Source organism: Notamacropus eugenii, chromosome 4 (assembly GCF_028372415.1).
Source record: "Notamacropus eugenii isolate mMacEug1 chromosome 4, mMacEug1.pri_v2, whole genome shotgun sequence".
NCBI classification, from domain to species: Eukaryota; Metazoa; Chordata; class Mammalia; order Diprotodontia; family Macropodidae; genus Notamacropus; species Notamacropus eugenii.
In genome coordinates, this window is record NC_092875.1 from 862,666 (window position 1) to 881,290 (window position 18,625).

Here is an 18,625-nt window from a genome sequence, read left to right on the forward strand (position 1 = left end):
CCAAGAGGCTGCTACTGCAGAGGAGGCAGGGCAAGGCAAAGCGCAGTCTGTGCTCTCAAGGATGTCCCAGGGGAACGCAGGAGATGCTATGGGAGCAGCCGTACAAACAGGGCATGGCCAGGGTAAAGAGGGGGTAGTTTTGGAGGCATTAATGGGGGCTGGGGGGGACGTTGGGAAAGGCCTCCTTAGAAGAGGAGGTCTTAGTTCAGCACTGAAGGGAGCCGGGAGAGAACTTGGCTGCATGGTTCTGCCACTGAACATGCTCGGGGATGGAGCGCTCTCCGGGGCTCTCCTGTTCAGAATTGCTGGCCAGTCAGGCCCCCGTGTGCAGGGACACAAGCCCCAGAAGTCCGGTCTCAGGCTCACCTATTGCCCCATGTGGGCAGGCAGACTCCATCGACAGGAACACCAGACCCCAGTGAGACAAGGGGAGAAAGACAGGGAGAGAGTCTCTGTGACCGGGCCCACGGGGATAAAACAAGAGCCCCCTGTGCAGCGTGACTCCAGGAAGGTCCCCTCCCTGAGAACCCCCACACACACCTGCACACTTTGTTGGGGGCGAGGATAGGGGTGGGGGGCTCAGTGACATCACGGTGATGTCACACTTGCACATGATTGACATGAGGCTCTCTCCAGAGTCCTAGGAGTCTGGTGACAGAAGTCAGGACTGACCATGGCCAGGAGGCAGCGGGTGACCTTGGCACCTGCTTCACGGGCCTGGGACCAGTTGTTCTCCCGGGCCCACTCCACTGGGCAGGGTCCCGTGCTGGGTGGGGCAGACGCGCCCCCACCTCCCTGGAAATGAACACGACTCCGGAGGAAAGGGGGAGCGCTGTGCCTCCAGGAACGGCCATGGGGGACCAGGGCAGGGGCGGGGGGACCCAGGGTGGCCTCGCAGAGCCCCTGGGGGCGGGGGAAAAGCATTGCTTGGGGGCCTCTCTGTGCTAGGCGCTTTGGCCTGGGCCTTCGCTTTATCCTCTCGACTTTGCTCGATCCCGTATAGCTCGGGGGCGGGAGGGGTGCGCAGGATGGGGAAGGTTAAAGGAAATGGGGGAATCCAGGCGGGCTTCCCCGAGGAGGCACCTAGCCTCCGCTTCAGGGACCTGTGGCACTCAGAGCTGGAAGAGACTTCAGGCATGCGCACAGGTCGCATGAGCCTCCGAACTACGCTTCCCAGAAGGCTGTGCGGATAACTCCCCTGCCTTCCGGGTGAGGGGGCCCTGGGGAGGACTGCAAGGCTTCCACGGTGTGCGTCACTTCCGTCCTCCTCTTGGAGGATTTCGGGGCGTCCTTGGCTACGGCCGCTGTCCGAGCGCTCTTGTCCAGGCCTGGGGTGAATGAGTCCCACAGCCGGAAGGCGGACCAACGGAAGAGAGGGCGGAGCCAAAGCGCGCAGTCCCTGCCTCTGGAGCTGTCCGACGGGGAGGGGGAGGGGCGCCGCGCGTGCGTAGTCAGTCCTCCTCAAGGCGCTTCTAAGGCACGCTCTCCCGACAGCGGGCCCGCCCATTGGCCAGAAGGAAGGGGGTGGGGCACTCTGGGAACCAATCAGCAGTCACCTCGAGAACCTGCCCTGGGGTTCTGCCCTCCGGGGGCGTGGCAATCCACCCTCCCTCCTTTTCCTTCAGTGCGGGGGCAAGGGATGGCTCCCGGACCCTCAGTGGCCAACGCCCTCCAGGTGAGCCTGCGGGGTAAACCGAGGCCCGGGCCAGCTTAGAGGTGGGAGGTGCTTGGGCACGGAGTAGGCGGAGCTGTGGAGGAGCCGGCTGCGGGCCTAGGCTGGGCGGCTGCCTTGGGTGCCCTCCCCCAGGACCCCAAGCTGGGGGGAGGGGATACGAAGCGGGGAGAGGAGATACCCCCCAACACCCAGGAGGGTCAGGGGCACAGACCCAGCCCCGCCCCAAGCTGACCCCCCCAACCCTGCCGCACCTCGCCCCCTGCTGAGCCTCGCAGGGCTCCCCCTTCCCAGGTCCAAGAACTGCCCCCGTGACCCCCATCAGCTGGAGGCTTCCCTGGGCATCTCCCCCTCCCCCATCTCCCCCTCCCCCTCTGTCTCATCTCCCTCCCCTCTCTGTCATTCTCCCCTCCCTCTCCCCCTTCTGTATCTCATTCCCCATCCTCCTCTCTCATCCTCTCCCCATCTCCCCCTCCCTCTCTGTCTCATCCCCCTCCCCTCTCTGTCATTCTCCCCTCCCTCTCCCCCTTCTGTATCTCATCCCCCATCCTCCTCTCTCATCCTCTCCCCATCTCCCCTTCTCCCTCTGTCTCATTCTCCAGACATTGGATGCTGGTGAAACCCAAGGTCTGGACTTTGGCCACACTGGTCCCCCGAGTTGCCCTTTTGGGGTTTCTTCCAGACAGTTATTTTTTTCTCTTTACACTTCACCTTCTGGATCTAAGAGGTTTGGGAAGAATTCCTGTTATTTTGCTAGGAATAATACATAGATTTCTAACGGATATCACAGCATCCTCACAACTCTGGGATTAAAGCTGAAGACACTGAGGCTGGAAGCTGGTGCATGGTCTAAGCTGAATTTGAATTCGTCTCCCTGACTCCAGGCCCAGCCCTTGATCCCTTGTGGTTCTTTATTTGAGATGGCTTTCTGTTAGTCCAGATCCGCTTAAGGTTTGTTTCCTTGATCTGTGTTCTAGTTGAGCTGTTTTTGCCCTTGCATAGACAAAGTTTCCTTGGTATCTCTTTGGCCAAACTGTTAATTCCCATTCCAATTCTTTCTTCCATAGTTCTCATTTCTTTTCCTGTTTTTCCCCCTCTAGCACTATATAATTTGTGAAAATGTTTTTGAATTTTTATAAAGAATCCTTGTTTCCTCTCTTCTAGGAATTCTGATTGAAATTTGTGTCAAAGTTGTTTTTCTTTGAGACTTGTCTTGTAGATGTTTTGGAGTTACTCTCTCCTTCTCAATATGTGTCTTGGGCATCCTTATTTTCTGATGCAATTCTTTTTTTGGGTTTTCTCCTTCTTCCACCCTCCTCCCTGACTTCAGACTTTATATTAGGGCTAAGCCCTGTGCACTTCTGGTCCTGATACTGTTTTTGTGGGTATGGAGTGTTGGGTTATTCTAGATGCAACTCTGGCTGCTCACCTACAAGCTTTCAGGGCTCCCAGAGTGGTCTGATCCAGAATAAGATCTGATCACTTAACCACCACCACCACCCCACCACCCCCATCTGAGCTTTCCAAGTCTGAGCAATTGGTCTGTGGGCTTGCCATGCCTAGAGGGCCAGTAAACTGCTGCTGGACTCAGCTACTGTCAGCCAGCTGGGAAGTTCTCAGATTCAAAGGGACAGAATGCTAGTCTTCCCTTCAGTGTGGGGTTCCTGCCCTGGTATTCCTCGAGGGCTTGGGTCTGGACTAGAGGTTGGAACTGAAACCCTCCTGAAGGCTCTTAAACTGCTCTCAGACTCCCCCCAAGTCTTCTTTCCAGGATGCACATTCCAAGTCCTTCAGCTGATGTCTGGAGGCACCTCCCTATCCTGACTGCCCTCCTCTCTCGTTCTCTGGTTCCTCTAGAACATCTGAGGGACTGAGCCCAGAATACAGGACTCCAGATGTGGAGATGTTGTGACTTGCTTCTGAACTTGGTGCTCCATCCACAGCCTAGGGCCCATGACTGCCCCTTACACTGGTACCCAGGTGCCCCTGGGAATAGGTCTTTCCCACAGGCCCCTCTGGAACTGGGCAATGAGTCACTACATAGCTGGTTGGCCTCAGTCCTGGCACCCTGCACTAGGTCAGGCTTGTCCTGGAGCACAGCCTTTGATTCAAGACCCTCATGTTCACAGACCTCTCTTGTCTTCTTGGCTCCATTCTGTAAAATGCTTTGCAAACTTGAAAGCACGTTATAAATGGTGCCATTAATTAGTGTTAAGTACAAGGTGACAGAGGTATGCCTGGACACAGCATGGGCTGAAAAGACTGAGAGGTCTTAGTAGACTGCTGACTCAACAGGAAACGAAAGCAGATGAGGCAGCTGAGAGGGCCAGAGGGCATGGTGTCCATGACTGGGGGGTGCCACCACTTCTGGCCTCTGCTCCGGTCACACCATATCTGAACTCCTTTGTTCAGTCCTGGGCATGGGGAGCTCATGAATGAACTGGAGAGCTAGCGGAGGGGGCAGCCAGGACAGGGAGGGGCCTCCAGAGCAGCAGCTGAAGGACCTGGGATGCACGTCCTGGAAAAGGCCCCTGGGGGTGAAGTGTTGAGCAGATGGAAGTGGACACAGTAACTGCCTCTGTCTGCCTTCACAGGTAAATGCTTTCATGCTGAAGAGAGAACTGGCTTGTTCTCTTGGCCGTGGGAGTCGCTAAGAAGCAGATTTTGACTTGTAAGGAAAACCTTCCTCACAATGGGAGCTGTCCCATGGTGGAACTCCTAACAGGTCACCCCTCATGAGATAGCTGAGCACATGCTGGGGATGGTGGAGACAGGAGTCTTGTTCCCGTGTAGGCTGGGCTGGCATCTCTTAGGGACTGTGATTCAGTGTTCTCTTCTGTACAATGGAGGTGATGAACATTTGCTAGGGGTTAAGAATGGCCCAGATGAGCCACATAGAAACAGGCTGTTCAGACTCCTGTTCTGTCCATGATTCTGAGTCAAGACAAGCTCGACCTCAGAGAGAGGTTCTAGGGACGATTGACCTGGGATGCCCTGAATCCTGAACTCCTTGTGATCTGGCCGGCTTCCCCTCCTCCTCCCATGGTCATCTGAGGGATGGTGTCCAGGTCAGCACACCTGTATTTGGCGTTTCAGGAATCTGTGACCTTCAATGATGTGGCTGTGGACTTCACCCCAGAGGAGTGGGGGCGCCTGCACCCACTTCAGAAGGAGATGTACCGTGAAGTGATGCTAGAGAACTACCGGAACCTGGTCTGCCTGGGTGAGAACCGAGGCTGGCCTGGGCCCCATGCTTGGCCCCAGGGGGAGGGAAGCTCTCTTAGAAAAGAGTATCAGGCTTGCCAGAGGTGCCTGTTCTTTTGGGGCTCTGGAGAGAGGCAGAGGTTTTTTGGGCTGCCCAGTACCTGTTCTCAGGTGAACAAAGGAAGGATCTTTGCTTTGTCCTTCTGAAATCTGACTTGTGGACCATGTTGTCCCTGTTATCCTGTGTCTCAGAACTGGGACCATGTTGTCCCCAGGCCCATGATTCACCCTCATCGTCCCAGGGATCTGAATACATCCCAGGGATGGGGCCTTCTGAGCCAGGATCTGCTCTGGAGCTCAGTGCCCCCAGCTTTCAAGCATCCTTCAGTAACTTCTGTATCTTCCTCTGGGCCTTCCCAGCAGAACCTTGTTCTCCCAGAAGGAGTTAGGGAGTAAAACAAAATCCTGAGGAGGTTCTCTTTTCATGAGTCTTTTATATTTTCACTTAACAGGCCTTGCTGTTTCCAAGCCAGATGTGATCTGCCAGCTGGAAAGAGGGGAAGCCCCTAGGCTGCCAGAGGGAGACATCCCCAAAAGTGGCTATTCAGGTGAGTGATTGAAAGACACTTGGGCCAGTCAGTCATGGCTACTGGAAGCTCTGTTGTTCCCTCTGAGGGCAGGACATTTTAAACAGTTGGCCAGGCAGCTGTCCTGGAAGCTGCCCAGGCATCTGCAGGATCATGTGGATATCATGCCTGCTCTTCTGGAGCCTGCATGCACCAGGTCTTCATGTGGCCCTCTTTGTAGAGAGCATGGGGAGTTATCGACTCCATCATGTTACAATTGGGTGGTTGAGGCTGGTTCAATGACCCAACCCAAAGAGTGGTCCAGGAGACAGGGACAGCTTGGAGGAACTCTCTGGGGAGGGGGCAGCCTCTAGGATCTGCCTTGGATCAGGTCTTAAATAATTGTTGTCAGTGAAGCTGATGAAGGCATGAATCACCAACAGGTCATGGGAGCAGATGATAAAAAGCTAAGGGTAAGGGCGGTCTCATTGGATGTCAGAGTCTGGCTCCCAGAGCCAGGCTAGAACACTGGGATCAGGTCTCGGGACAGAATAGTCAGATAAATGTAGCCCTCTTCTCAAAGCTCTTCAGGTGGCAGGGGCCCCTTCACCTCCTCAGTGACCATTCCCACTCTTGGGCAGGTCACAAGCTTGCATCTGCCCTCTGTGACTCCCCCATTGCTTGTGTTCTCTGGCCCAAGCAGGTCAGGTGTAAACTCTCTCTTTCACAGCAACTCTTTTTAAATATTAGAACAGCTCCTACACTTCCCCTAAACCTTCCATAAAATTCCTGCTCTCTTCAATCAGATCTCACATGACATGCTCCCCAGCCCCTTTCCATCCTGGTGACTCTCCTCTGGATACTCCAGTTTGTCAGTTTCTTTCCTGAGCCGAGATGCCCAGGGTTAAATCTGGTACTGGGAGGGTGAGAGGCCTGATCAGGACAGAGGACGGTGGAACTGTCACCTTCCTCATTCTGCTCCAGAACACCTCTTGATGCAGCGTACCATTGCACCAGCTTTTGGCACTCCCCTGTCATGCTATTAACCCACTAAGGCCCCAATATCTTTTTCAGGGTGAAGGCATTGCACCCTTATCTCTTTCATCCTTTCCTTCCAGAGTTGGTTTTTGGAGCCCAGGTATACAGTTTGACATTTTGTCCTGTTTAATTTATTTTCTAAGTCTTTGTTTTATTTTAAGATTGTATTTAATTTCCTCCTCTACTTTTGTTTTGTTGTTTTGTATTATTTATTTATTTATTTTTAGTCTTCAACATTCACTTCCATAAGATTTTTAATTTAAAATTTTCTCCTCCCCCATCTCAAGTTGACATTCAATCTGATATAGGCTGTACTTATACATTCATATTAAACATATTTTCACATTGGTCCTGATGTAAAGAAGAGTTAGAACCAATGGGAGGAACCATGAGAAAGAAGAGACAAAGCAAAACAACAAAAGGAAAGGAGAGCTAGTCGTCTGCTTCCATTTGCCATCAGACTCCAGAGCTCTTTCTCTGGTGTGGACTGCATTTTCCATCTTTAGTCTTGTGGAGCTGTCCTAGATCCTTGCATGACTGAGAAGAGCTAAGTCTTATCAAAGTCAGTCATCGGACAATGTGGCTATTAGAGTTACAATGTTGCTGTTACTGTTACAGTGTTGCTGTTACTGTGTACAATGTTCTCCTGGTTCTGCTCACTTCACTCTGCATCAGTTCATGTAGGTCTTTCCAGGTTTTTCTGAAATCTGCCTGCTCATCATTTCTTATGGAACAATAGTATTCCCTTACATTCATATACCACAACTTGTTCAGCCACTCCCCAGCTAATGGGCATACCCTCAATTTCCAATGCTTTGCCACCACAAAAAGAGTTGCTGTAAGTATTTTTGTACATGTGGGTCCTTTTCCTATTTTTATGATCTCTTTGGGATACAGACCTAGAAGCAGTATTGCTGGGTCAAACACGCTTGGGGCTATAAACTTATAAATTTAAACATTGGTAATTAAAGTAGTTTTGATTAGATTTGATGGTTTAAGAAAAGAAAGACATGGCATCTGTCAGCCTAAGCCAGACACTGGCCTCACTCATAAGAGGTTGTTCAGCATCTTCACAGTGACTGCACTAGTGGGTATGCCTGACCCGAGGTCTCAGGTGACATTGCATCAGCTTCCAAAGCCTGGTTTTCTCATTTCACAAAACTGACCCCTCCGCAGAAAAAGGGTAAATTAAAATATTAGTCTGAATGCTTTTTGTGATTTACAAGCGACCCTTGTTACTATGAAGTCCAGCAAGAAATCTGTCGTGGTTCTCCTTAATCTTCGTCCCCTTCCCCTGAAACTTATCCATTTCATCCTGCTTCTTGTTTGCTCGTAGCTGTGTGCCTGTTGTCTCCCAGTTAGTCTAGGGGCATCTTGAGGGCAAAGGCTGTCTCTTTTGCCTTTATTTGTATCCTTGGCACTTGATTCCTGGTACCAAAGTTGTGCTTGTCCTTCATTCTCGAAGACCGCCATAACTTCAAGATGATCACATGACTTGCAGCTGACTTTTATTTGATAATAAATGCTTGTCAACTATTTCATTTCTGGCCATCTTATTTCTAGTTCAGGATTCTGAAGATAAGCCTGAGAAAACAGCTGGGGAAACAGGAGTTTTTATACTTTTTTTTTCCAGATTGGGTAATAGGGTCTGATGCCAAAGAGTCAGCTCTGAAGCTTGCCACTTTTCGGGAAAAATCAGCCCTGGAACATCTCACAAGGGATCATTTCTGTGTATCCAAGTGGGAAGGAGCTCTAGAATGTGTTGGCAGGTATGAAAGAGGAAAACTTAGTACTCTGTATTTTTTTATGTCAGCTTCATCAGAGGTGTGTGTGTGTGTCTTTGTGTGTCTGTGTGTGCACACTTAACAACATAGTTGTTACTATGTCAACATATATCAAGCATTGGTGCTTGAAGGGATATTGAAATGCCACAGTTTTAATTGAAATTCTCCATCCCCAAGCAGTTCTTTTTACATTTAAATAGTCAGAAACAAAAATAATTCCACAAGTCAAGTTTGTAAGCAAAGAAAGAAAGTATAGGTAACGGTCTTTAATCCATCAAACAGTAGAATCCTAAGTTAAAATATCCTAGGAACCTGGGGAGTCATTTTCTTAATGTATTCAGTCCATTCAAGAGTGGGGAAGGGAGCTCCTTCCCTTCTCAGGTCACAGCCTTAAGTCTCCTTCAGAGGGATCAGAGTTCTTCCCTAAAATTTGACTTAGAATACTTTCTCTTTTTGAAGAAGGGTTTCTAACCTGACATCTATGAACATATTTTTTAAAATATGTTGATAACTGCATTATAGTATCATTGATTTCCTTTGCAGTCCTAGCTATTTTATTTTATCGCATTTAAAAAGTGATTCTAAGAAGGAGTTCTTAGAGCTTCCCAGACATTCATAGGGGTCCAACATACAAAAAAAGGCTAAGAACCTCTGCTTTAGAAACTGATTAGGACTTTCATGCTAGGACGCTGTCTCCTTGGCATTTGACTAACTGTTGAAAAGGTTTACTAGATAAGTCCAAAGCCTTTAGGTCAGGCCCTAAGAAAGTAGGATTTCTTAATGTATCTAAAAGAGGGAACCTGGGGTGCCTTTGTACAAAGCCTTCTTTAACAAAGGTTAAAGAAGAGGCCTCCCAAGAAATGTGTTCTAGGAAATTAAATATCCTAATATTCTTTTATCCTAAGGAAAAATCCCAATAAAGTAAGTATGTCTGAAATCACAATCTATGGCCAATCCCCTTCCCTCAGCTAAGAGTTGTTCCCAAAGAAATAATTATTGAGTCTAATCTCTCCCTGCTTCTTTCCAGGGGTGGAAGATCACAATGCCTCTGACTCTTTTAATATATTAATTAGTTTTATGGAATTTGTTTTTCTTCTTTATTATGAGAGATGGTTCTCTGGGAAGAGGGTTGGAAGGGATAAAGTGGAAAACAGTTAATAAAAATTAACACCAGTGACTTAAAACAATAGGTACAAAAATCATTTTTAAAAGTTATAGTATTTTTAGGTTTAGGCCTTTGCAAATGTAACAGAATTTGCTCAAAGTAATTATTTTCTGAAACTAATGAATATTTGCCATAATTGAGTTATAATCCAGACTCTGTTGGGCATTATAAGATATATATATGTATATATATATATATATATACATATATATATATATATATAAGATATTTTATAAGATATAAAAGTTTTAAATGTTATAAAAGTATGAAAGTTTTTAACCATAGTTGATACATTCTCTTCACAGAATTCCTCCTTCTGAGAAGCCCTATAAATGCAGTGAATATGAGAAAGCTTTCCACAAGAGCTCACACCTTACTATGCATCAGAAAATCCAAGCTAGCAAGAAACTTCATGAATGTAATGAATGTGGGAAGACCTTCAGTGTGAGAACAGGTCTTACTCGACATCAAAGAATTCATACTAGAGAGAAACCTTATGAGTGCAGTGAATGTTTGAAGGCCTTCAATCAGCGATCACATCTTACTCAACATCAGAGGCTTCACACAGGAGAGAGACCTTATGAATGCAAAGAATGTGGGAAGGCCTTCATTGTGAAAACAGGACTTATTCAGCACCAAACAACTCATACTGGAGAGAGACCTTATGAATGTAATCAGTGTGGAAAAGGCTTCAGTTTGAGGACAGATCTTACTCGACATCAGAAACTTCATACCAGAGAGAAACCTTATGAATGTTTTGAATGTGGGAAGGCTTTCCACTGGAGCTCACACCTTACTCAACATCAGAGAATTCATACTGGAGAGAAACCATATGAATGCAAGGAATGTGGAAAGGCTTTTCACCAGAGGTCGAGCCTTAATGAACATCAGAGAATTCACACTGGAGAGAAACCTTATGAATGTAATGAATGTGGGAAGGCCTTCAGTAGAAGCTCACGACTCACTGTACATCAGAGGATTCATACTGGAGAAAAGCCTTATGAATGTAGTGAGTGTGGGAAGGCCTTTAGCAAGAGCTCACAACTTATTGTCCATCACAGAATTCATACTGGAGAGAAACCCTATGAGTGTAATGAATGTGCAAAGGCTTTCAGAAGTAGCTCAGGACTTATTCAACATCAGGCTACTCATAGTGGAGAGAAACCTTATGAATGTAATGAATGTGGGAAGCCCTTCAGCCATAGCTCACATCTTATTGTACATCAAAGAATTCATACAGGAGAGAAACCTTATGAATGTCATGAATGTGGGAAGACTTTCCGTTTGAAGACAAGTCTTACTCTACATAAGAGAATTCATACTGGAGAGAAACCTTTCAAATGTAATGAATGTGGAAAGACTTTCAGCGTGAGAAAACGTCTTACTCTACATAAGAGAATTCATAGCCGAGAGAAAACTTTGGAATATTTAGAATGTGAGAAGACCTTCCATGGGACATCACAACTTACCCTACAGGAAAGAATTCATATTGGAGAGAAACGATTTGAGTGTTTTGAATGTGGAAAAGCCTTCCATGGAAGCTCACAGCTGACTCTACATTGGAGAATTCATACTGGAGAGAAACCTTTTGACTGCAATGACTGTGGCAAGGCCTTTAGGCAGAGATCGCAGCTTACTGTACATCAGAAAATTCATACTGGAGAGAAACCTTACGAATGCAATGAATGTGGAAAAGCCTTCATCCGCACAACAGATCTCACTCGGCATCAGAGAATTCATACAGGGGAGAAACCTTATGAGTGTAATGAATGTGGGAAGGCCTTTAGCCAGAGGTCACAACTTACTGTACATCAGAGAATTCATTCTGGAGAGAAACCTTATGAATGTAAAGAATGTGGGAAGGCTTTCAGTCAGAGATCCCAACTTATTGTACATCAAAGAATTCATACACGAAAGAAACCTTATCCTCCTTTATCTTCTTTCAACAATTAAGTATTTGATGCCAAGTCTCCTGTATGCCTGTGTATTTCTCTCCTTTCTCTTTAGATCATCACAGTTAAGGTTTTCCTTCCTGCATCTTTAACTGTACCTTCTCTGTCTTTGTTGTATCTTGGCTTTTTTTTTCTCATACCCATTAAATTGATTGTTCTCCAAGATTCTGTCCTGGACGCTCTCCTCTTTTCCTTATTCTCTCTCTGTTGGGAATTTCCCTCAGCCCTGTTTGGGTAACTAACTAGCAGGTTAAAAGAAAAAAGAACTTGCTGAGAAATAAGTTAAAGCCATGAGGATAAAGATCGAAAAGTGCAGGGAGACCTCAAGCAGCCATTGGGGCCTTTCCCTTTTTGCAGTGACCTCTAGCTTCAGAATGTCTAAGGATTTTTCATTATTTTTAATCCGTTGGTGTTGTGGGAGAAGGCATAGGAATGGGATGGTGACAATCATGGCATCGAGGAAGCTTTTGGGTCCCGTTAGTCCCTTGTCAATACCCTGCAGAAGTCATCCTCTGTACCTGGAAGCCTGCCCTCTTCCAGACTTCTCTGCTACCACTGAGGGCATTACTGTTTTGGCAGTCTTGGCATCATCCTTGTCTCTTCTCTTGCCAAACCTGTTATTTCTTTCTCTACAACTCTGGTATTTATCCCCTTTTCATCACTCCCACAGCCACTACCCTCATTCAGGCCATGGATTGTTTTTTGCAACAGTCTTACACAGGGGTGGGGAACCTGCAGCCTCAAGTGCAGTCCTTTGACTGAATCCAAACTTCACAGAACAAATCCCCTTCATAAAAGGATTTGTTCTGTAAAACTTGGACTCAGTAAAAGGCTGCACCTAAGGACCTAAAGGGCCACATGTGACCTCAAGGTCACAGGTTCCCCACCCCTAGCTTATATTTTGTCACGTTGTCCCAAGTCTCTATACCAGGCCAGCTTTCACACAACTGCCAAAGCACAAGTCTGAGTATGCCACACGTTTACTCCCTAGTGAGTCCCCATCTCCTCTAAGATGGGATACAAAAGTCTTTGTTTGACCTTTACCCAACCGTACTCCTTCCTGCCTTTCTACTCTTCTAGTTGGCTCCCCTCGAAGCTCTTCTTGCTCTTCCTCACACACAGTATTTTTCGTACCCACACCTTTATACAGCCTTTGTCTTAGGTTGGGAAGGCTTTCCCTTCCATCCCCTGAACCTCACCCTAATTTCCTGTAAGGATCAGCTAAAGCACCCTTCTTGGTCCCCCAGCTGCTAGCACCTTCCCCTCCAAAGCTATCTCTCATCGATTTTGGTATTTATTGATTTTGGTATTTATATTTTGTCCCTCTGTCTCCTATGTTTGAATGTTAGCCCCTTCAGGGTAGGGACTGTTTTGTGGGCTGGCAGGTAGTAAGCATTTTTTTAAATGCTTCTTAATATTACAATGAATCAAAATATTAATGATTCAATAGAATTAATTCAGACTTTTTCACATCCAAGACTAATGCCATCACACTATCCCCTTGATCATTCCTGTCTTTTCTGCATTAAGTTCTGCCATTTGGGGTGAATGCTGCACAACTCTGAACCATTAAAAGGATGGGCAGCGTGCAAACCTCTGTGACATACCTCTACAAAAGTATTCTTCTTGTCTTTTGCCATCACCGCCATTTCTAGATGTTGGCTTGCTCCCAACTCATCTATCTCTTCTGAGCTTCGCATTTTCTGTCAAAGTTGCTTCCAGTCTCAAGCCACAGCCTTCTCTCTCTTCCCTCACTCCCCATTTCCAACCAGGTGCCAGATTTGGTCAGTCCTCCCTTGCTGAGCAATCCTGCACCCATGCACTTCTCTCTCCACCTGCATGGCAGCCACCACTCTCGTCTCAGCCCTTGGCATCTCTCCCTGGCCTAATCTCCTCATCTCCTCCTGCTCTCCCTGTCTCAAATACACCTCCACCTATTCTCAAAGTTCAGAACTGAGCAGTCACTTCTAGGTGCTCCCTATCACCTCGAAGGCCCAGTACAAGTGCCTCTGTTTAGCCTTTCAATCCCTTGATGGTCAGACTTCAGTCAACCTTGACAGCTTCACTGTTCCCCTCCTGGTACTCTACATACGACAGGGATTGTTATTGGTTCCTGAACCTCTCTGGCAGTTTGGCGAGGCCTTTAGAACCATCTTCAGAGGATTGTTTGTAAATGTGTAAAAAGAAAATGCATGGGAGTGCAAAAGAGAGATATTGAATCTTTTAAACTATCCTTTAGTTTCTCAGTGAATAAAAATAGAATTTCTCTGCCATATTTGGCTTTCTGGTTTGTTAGTGCAAAGATCCAGTGTGCTGAAAGTAAATTGAAAAAATAAATTGATGTCAGGCAACTGGACAGGGAAACCACATGCCCAAGTCCTGAAAAGTGTCCTTCCTGCCTCAGACTCAAGGAGCCTTGAGGGAAGACAGGGGAAAGATGAAATCATTTAAGGCTGGGACTAGGTCAAAGAGGCCATTCTCTGCCTCATTTCTTATCCAACCTTAATCACTGAATTGGTGCTGCCCCAATCAAACTGAGACAAGTTAAAGACCTTAGCTTGAAAAGGCCAAGGGCCCCCACTTCATCTGGGAGCCATCTCCAGTATCCTGATGAATATCTGGCCACTGGACCCAGATGGCTCCAGAGGAGAAAGTGAGGCTGATGACTTTGCACAGCCCTCCCACACTTCAATCCATTTCACTTGCATGTCACAGCATCACCTCCCTGATGTCATGGCCCTCTTGGAGAATGAAGGACAAATAGCACAACGATAGTCATTAGGACTACGTAGCATAAATGACTCCATGTTGGAGTCCTATCATTTCATAACCATGAATACCACACAATATGTTTATTAAAACCACATCTATCATACTCTCCATCCCACCCACATCTTGACATTGGAAAAGAAAAGCCAAACCCTTTTAATAATAATATTTAGTCAAGCAAGACAGATTCTCATTTTGGCCATGTCTAAAAATCTTTTCTTGCCTCATTTTGTGCCCAGAATCCATCCACTTGGTTTAGACCTAATAGGCAGAATGCCTGATCAGCAATCCTCTGGAACTGCTAGTCACAGTCAATAATTGAGAGGGAACCACCAGAATTTACTCATAAGGAGGGTTGACATGGTCAGCCCTGTGCTTTAGGAAAATCACTTTAGTGGCTGAATGGAAGATGGATTGGAGTGGGGAGAGACTGATGCAGGAAGCTATTACAATAGTCCCAGTGTGAGGTGATGAGGGTCTGTACCAGGGTTGGTTGGTTGTTGTCCTTTGTTCTCAAAGAGGACCAAAATGACACCGTGATAAAGTCAAGTTCCAATGTGTCCAACTGTGGCTTGGTCAGACCAATACAAGCTCAGAATGCTCTACCATAGATTGGGCACAGATAGTCCACATGAACATTTGGGGTGGTTACTCTAAATTTGCATATCCTACGTTTCCCCCATGCTGCTTCAATTTTGCATTGCTCATAGAGCACAGCACCCTTTCTGATGTGGGCACACCATGCTGAGTGGTCCTGTGCCAGGGTCTCCCATGTCCCACAATCAAATTCAAAGTTCTTGAGAGAGACCTTGAGAGTGTCCGTATATCGCTTCTTCTGACCACTATGTGATCACCTGCCCCATTTCAGTTCTCCATAAAAGTCTTTTTGACAAGTGTACATTTTGCATTCGAACAACGTGGCCAGCCCATAGGAACTGCGCTCTCTGAAGCATAGTTTGAATGCTTGGCAGTTCAACTCGAGCAAGGACTTCAGTGTCTGGTACTTTATCCTGCCAGGTGATCCTCAGAATCTTCCTAAGACAGTTCAAATGGGAATGATTCAGTTTCCTGGCATGGCACTGGTACACGGTCCATGTTTCACAGGCATACAACACTGAGGTCAGCACAGAGGCTCTGAAGACCTTCAATTTGGTAGTCAGTCTCATACCTCTTCTCTCCCAAACTTTCTTCAGAGCCTCCCAAATCCTGAGCTAACTCTGGCAATGCGTGCATCAACCTCATTATCAATGTGTAAATCCCTGGAAAGTACACTACCAGAGTAAATGAAGTTATCCACAGCATTCAAAACTTTTCCATTTTGTGTAACCAATGGTTCCACATATAGAGGGTGTGGTGGTTGCTGATGAAGCACCTGTGTTTTCTTGGTGTTAATTATTAGGCCAAAATTAGCACAGGCAGCAGAGAATTGATCCATACTTTGTTGCATCTCAGCTTCAGAGGCCACATTGAGTGCACAGTCATCTGCAAACAGAAAACCATGCACCAACACTCCCTCCACTTTGGTCTTGGCTTGTAGCCTTTTCAAATTGAAGAACTTGCCATCAGTACAGCAGTTGACCTTGATGCCGTGTTCATCTTCATTGAAAGCCTTTGTCAACATGGCTGAAACGTTCATGTTAAAAAGCATGGGAGCCAGCACACAGCCTTGTTTCACTCCATTGGTGACTGGGAAGACACGAGAGCATTGTCTACTATCCAGAACCAGAGCAAATATGCCATCATGAAATTGATGCACAATATTGATGAACTTCTCTGGGCAACCAAATTTTGACAATTTTCCATAAGCCCTCACAACCAACAGTGTCAAAGGCCTTGATCAGATCTACAAACATTGTGTACAGACCTCTGTTCTGCTCCTGGCATTTCTCCTGGAGCTGTTCGGCAGCAAACACTATGTTGATTGTTCCGTGACCCTTTCTGAAGCCACACTGGCTCTCAGGTATATGACCATTTTCCAGGTGAAAAATCAGCCTATTAAGGAGGACTCTAGGAAGAATCTTGCCACCAATGACTAAGAGAGAGACCCCCCCCCCCCCCCCAGTGATTGTCACAGGACAATCTATTCCCTTTACTTTTATAGAGATGGACAATGGAGGCATCCTTAAACTGAATAACCTCCCCCTGCCATATAACCATTTATGGACCAAAAACCTATGGTGCATCACAGCTACTTAGTGCTGATGGAGCCACATTGATTAGTGATAAGGACATGATCTTAGAGAGATGGGCTGAACACTTCCATAGTGTTCCAACAGACCATCATCAATCAATACTGAGGCCACTGACCATTTACCTCAGGTTGAAGTCAATCCCTCCTTAGCTGAACTTCCAACTGAAGAAGAGGTTTTGAGGGCCATTAGGCTCCTTTCATGTGGCAAAGCACCTGGTGCTGTTTCTATTTACAAGGTAGGGGGACCATTGCTCATCTCAGACAAAAGCTGTGCCATGGTAGAGGTACTACCCCACAGAAGAAATGGGGGTGGGGTGGTATTTAACAAATGATATGACAGTGAAATCAGCAGGCCATGACACCATATTGGATATGGAGGGATGAGAGAGAATGAGCAGTGCAGGATAACTTCTAGGTTGTGAGCCTGGGGGACTGAGAGGATGGTATTGCCTTCTTCTCTAATAGGGAAGGTGGAGGAGGGGATGGGGAAAAATAATGAATTGTGTTTTGAACATGTTTAGTTTAAGATGCCTACTGGACATCCCAGTTCAAGATGTCTGAAAGGCAGTTGGAGATGCAAGATTGAGGTCAGCAGGGAAGTTGGAAAAGTAGATATGAGAATCACTGGCATAGAAATGGTCATTAAGTCCATGGAAGTGGAAGAGATCTCCAAGGGAAGTAAGATAAAGGAAGAAGAGAAGAGGGTCCAGGATGAACCCCGAGGAAAACCTACAGTAAGAGAGAGTGACTTAGAGATCCGTCCAGCAAAGCTGAATGAGAAGGAACTTTCAGGTAGGAAGAACCAGGAGAGAGTGTTGTCTCAAAAACCCAGCTGGAAGTGACTATTAAGAAGAGGGGGATGGACAGTGCCAAAGGCTGCAGAGAGGTCAAGGATGAAGACTGAGAAAAGACCATGGGATTTGGCCATTGGAGAGAGTAGTTTGGGTTGGATAACAAAGTCCTAGATTATAGAGAATTAAGGGAGTGAAAGAAAAGGAAGTGAGGGCACCTATCACAGGTGACCTTGTCACGGAGCTTAGACAGAACTGTGGGAGGAGAGCAAGGAGGGAAGAATCCAGTGAGGACTTCTGAGGGTTCCGGGAGACATGGGCATGTTGGGAAGGCAGTTGGGAAGGGAGCCAAGGGAGTGAAGGCCGGCGAGAGATGACAGAGGGGGCGGTCCGCTGCAGGAGCCTGTGGACAGGGAGAAGGGTTTGACGCCAGGAGCATGGCCTCTCCTTGTGACGGAGGGCATCTGACTCAGGTGGTGGGGGAGGGGCACGGCTCTCCGGGAGCGGTGGGGGAGGGGGAAGGAGGTGGAGCAGGACTGCGGGGCAGCAGATGGTCCGGACAGGTGTGTGTGACGTCATTCCGCAATGCCTCCGTGGTGTGAGTTTCTCCACCGAGCCTTTGGCGGCCCGGCCTCAGATAGGCTCAGGGGACGGGGCACTTGAGGAACTGGCTCCTCCCGGGGTCGAGATGGGCCAAAGAGGAGCGCGCGGCTGGAGCAGAAGGGATCCAGCGGCGTCGAGACAGTGGCGGCGTGGACCTGGCTGAGGGTCGGACTGCTGGCGCAGCTCCCACGAGTGACGAGCGCACGTGACGGTACCGCACCGCCTCCCGGGCCCTCCGCAAGCAGCCTCGGGGAGCCCCCAGAACCCCCCGGGGCGCTGACTCAATGCCTGCTGGCCACGCCTCGGCCCCCAGGCAGGCACGGCTCAGGCTCCTGCTGGGTGCCGGCCCTCCGATGGAGTGGGTGGGCGGCACTCGAAGGAGCTCATTCCCACTCCTGCCCGTGCCTGCTCCTCTCCCTGGACTGGGGGTGGGGTCCGGCGCTAGCTCAAGTCCAGATCCCCGCAACTCCCTCTCCTCCTGCCTGCTGAGCCACCGGACTACATTTCCCAGAAGGCCTTGTGAGTGAGACTGCCGATCTCCCGGGGTGGTTCCGGTGCTGCAACACCCCTCCCCCCATACACGTAACTTCCGCCCCTCCGTCTTGGGCGCAGGCTCGTGGCCGCCTCAGCTCCGTTCCTTCAGCCTCCGTCGTCGCCGGAGTCCGAGCCCTACGTCCGGGGCCCGGTGAGGGAAAGCTGGGGGGCGAGCGGAGGCTGAAGGAAGCGAGGGCCGGGATCCTCCTGGGAGAGGGGGGAGGAGAGGAAGCGGACGCGCTGATTGGTTGGCAAGAAGGGGTGTGAGGCTAGGAAGCCAATCAGCGGCAGGCCACTCCTGAGACCGCTTCTGGGGTGGGGGTGGGGTCCGGGGGTTGGTGGCGCATGCGCAGATT

The 18,625-nt window shown here is 48.1% G+C and overlaps 1 protein-coding gene across 3 annotated transcripts in view; it reads left to right on the forward strand.

Annotated features, from left to right (window-relative positions):
* Nucleotides 1-1,402: 1,402 nt before the first annotated feature.
* LOC140502736 (uncharacterized) overlaps nt 1,403-18,625 on the forward strand; it is a 30,119-nt gene continuing 12,896 nt past the window's right edge. Inside the window, exons 1-5 of one of the 3 annotated variants that reach the window (XM_072606683.1) lie at nt 1,403-1,675; nt 4,769-4,895; nt 5,389-5,484; nt 8,114-8,249; nt 9,735-11,546. In XM_072606683.1, coding sequence (XP_072462784.1) covers nt 1,640-1,675; nt 4,769-4,895; nt 5,389-5,484; nt 8,114-8,249; nt 9,735-11,382 — 2,043 coding nt within the window. In that variant the 5' untranslated portion in view covers nt 1,403-1,639 and the 3' untranslated portion in view covers nt 11,383-11,546. Of the gene's footprint in view, nt 1,676-2,635; nt 4,896-5,388; nt 5,485-8,113; nt 8,250-9,734; nt 11,547-16,338; nt 16,346-17,658; nt 18,255-18,625 lie in introns of those variants that run through there. The other 2 variants (XM_072606685.1, XM_072606682.1) reach the window with 2 other exon arrangements.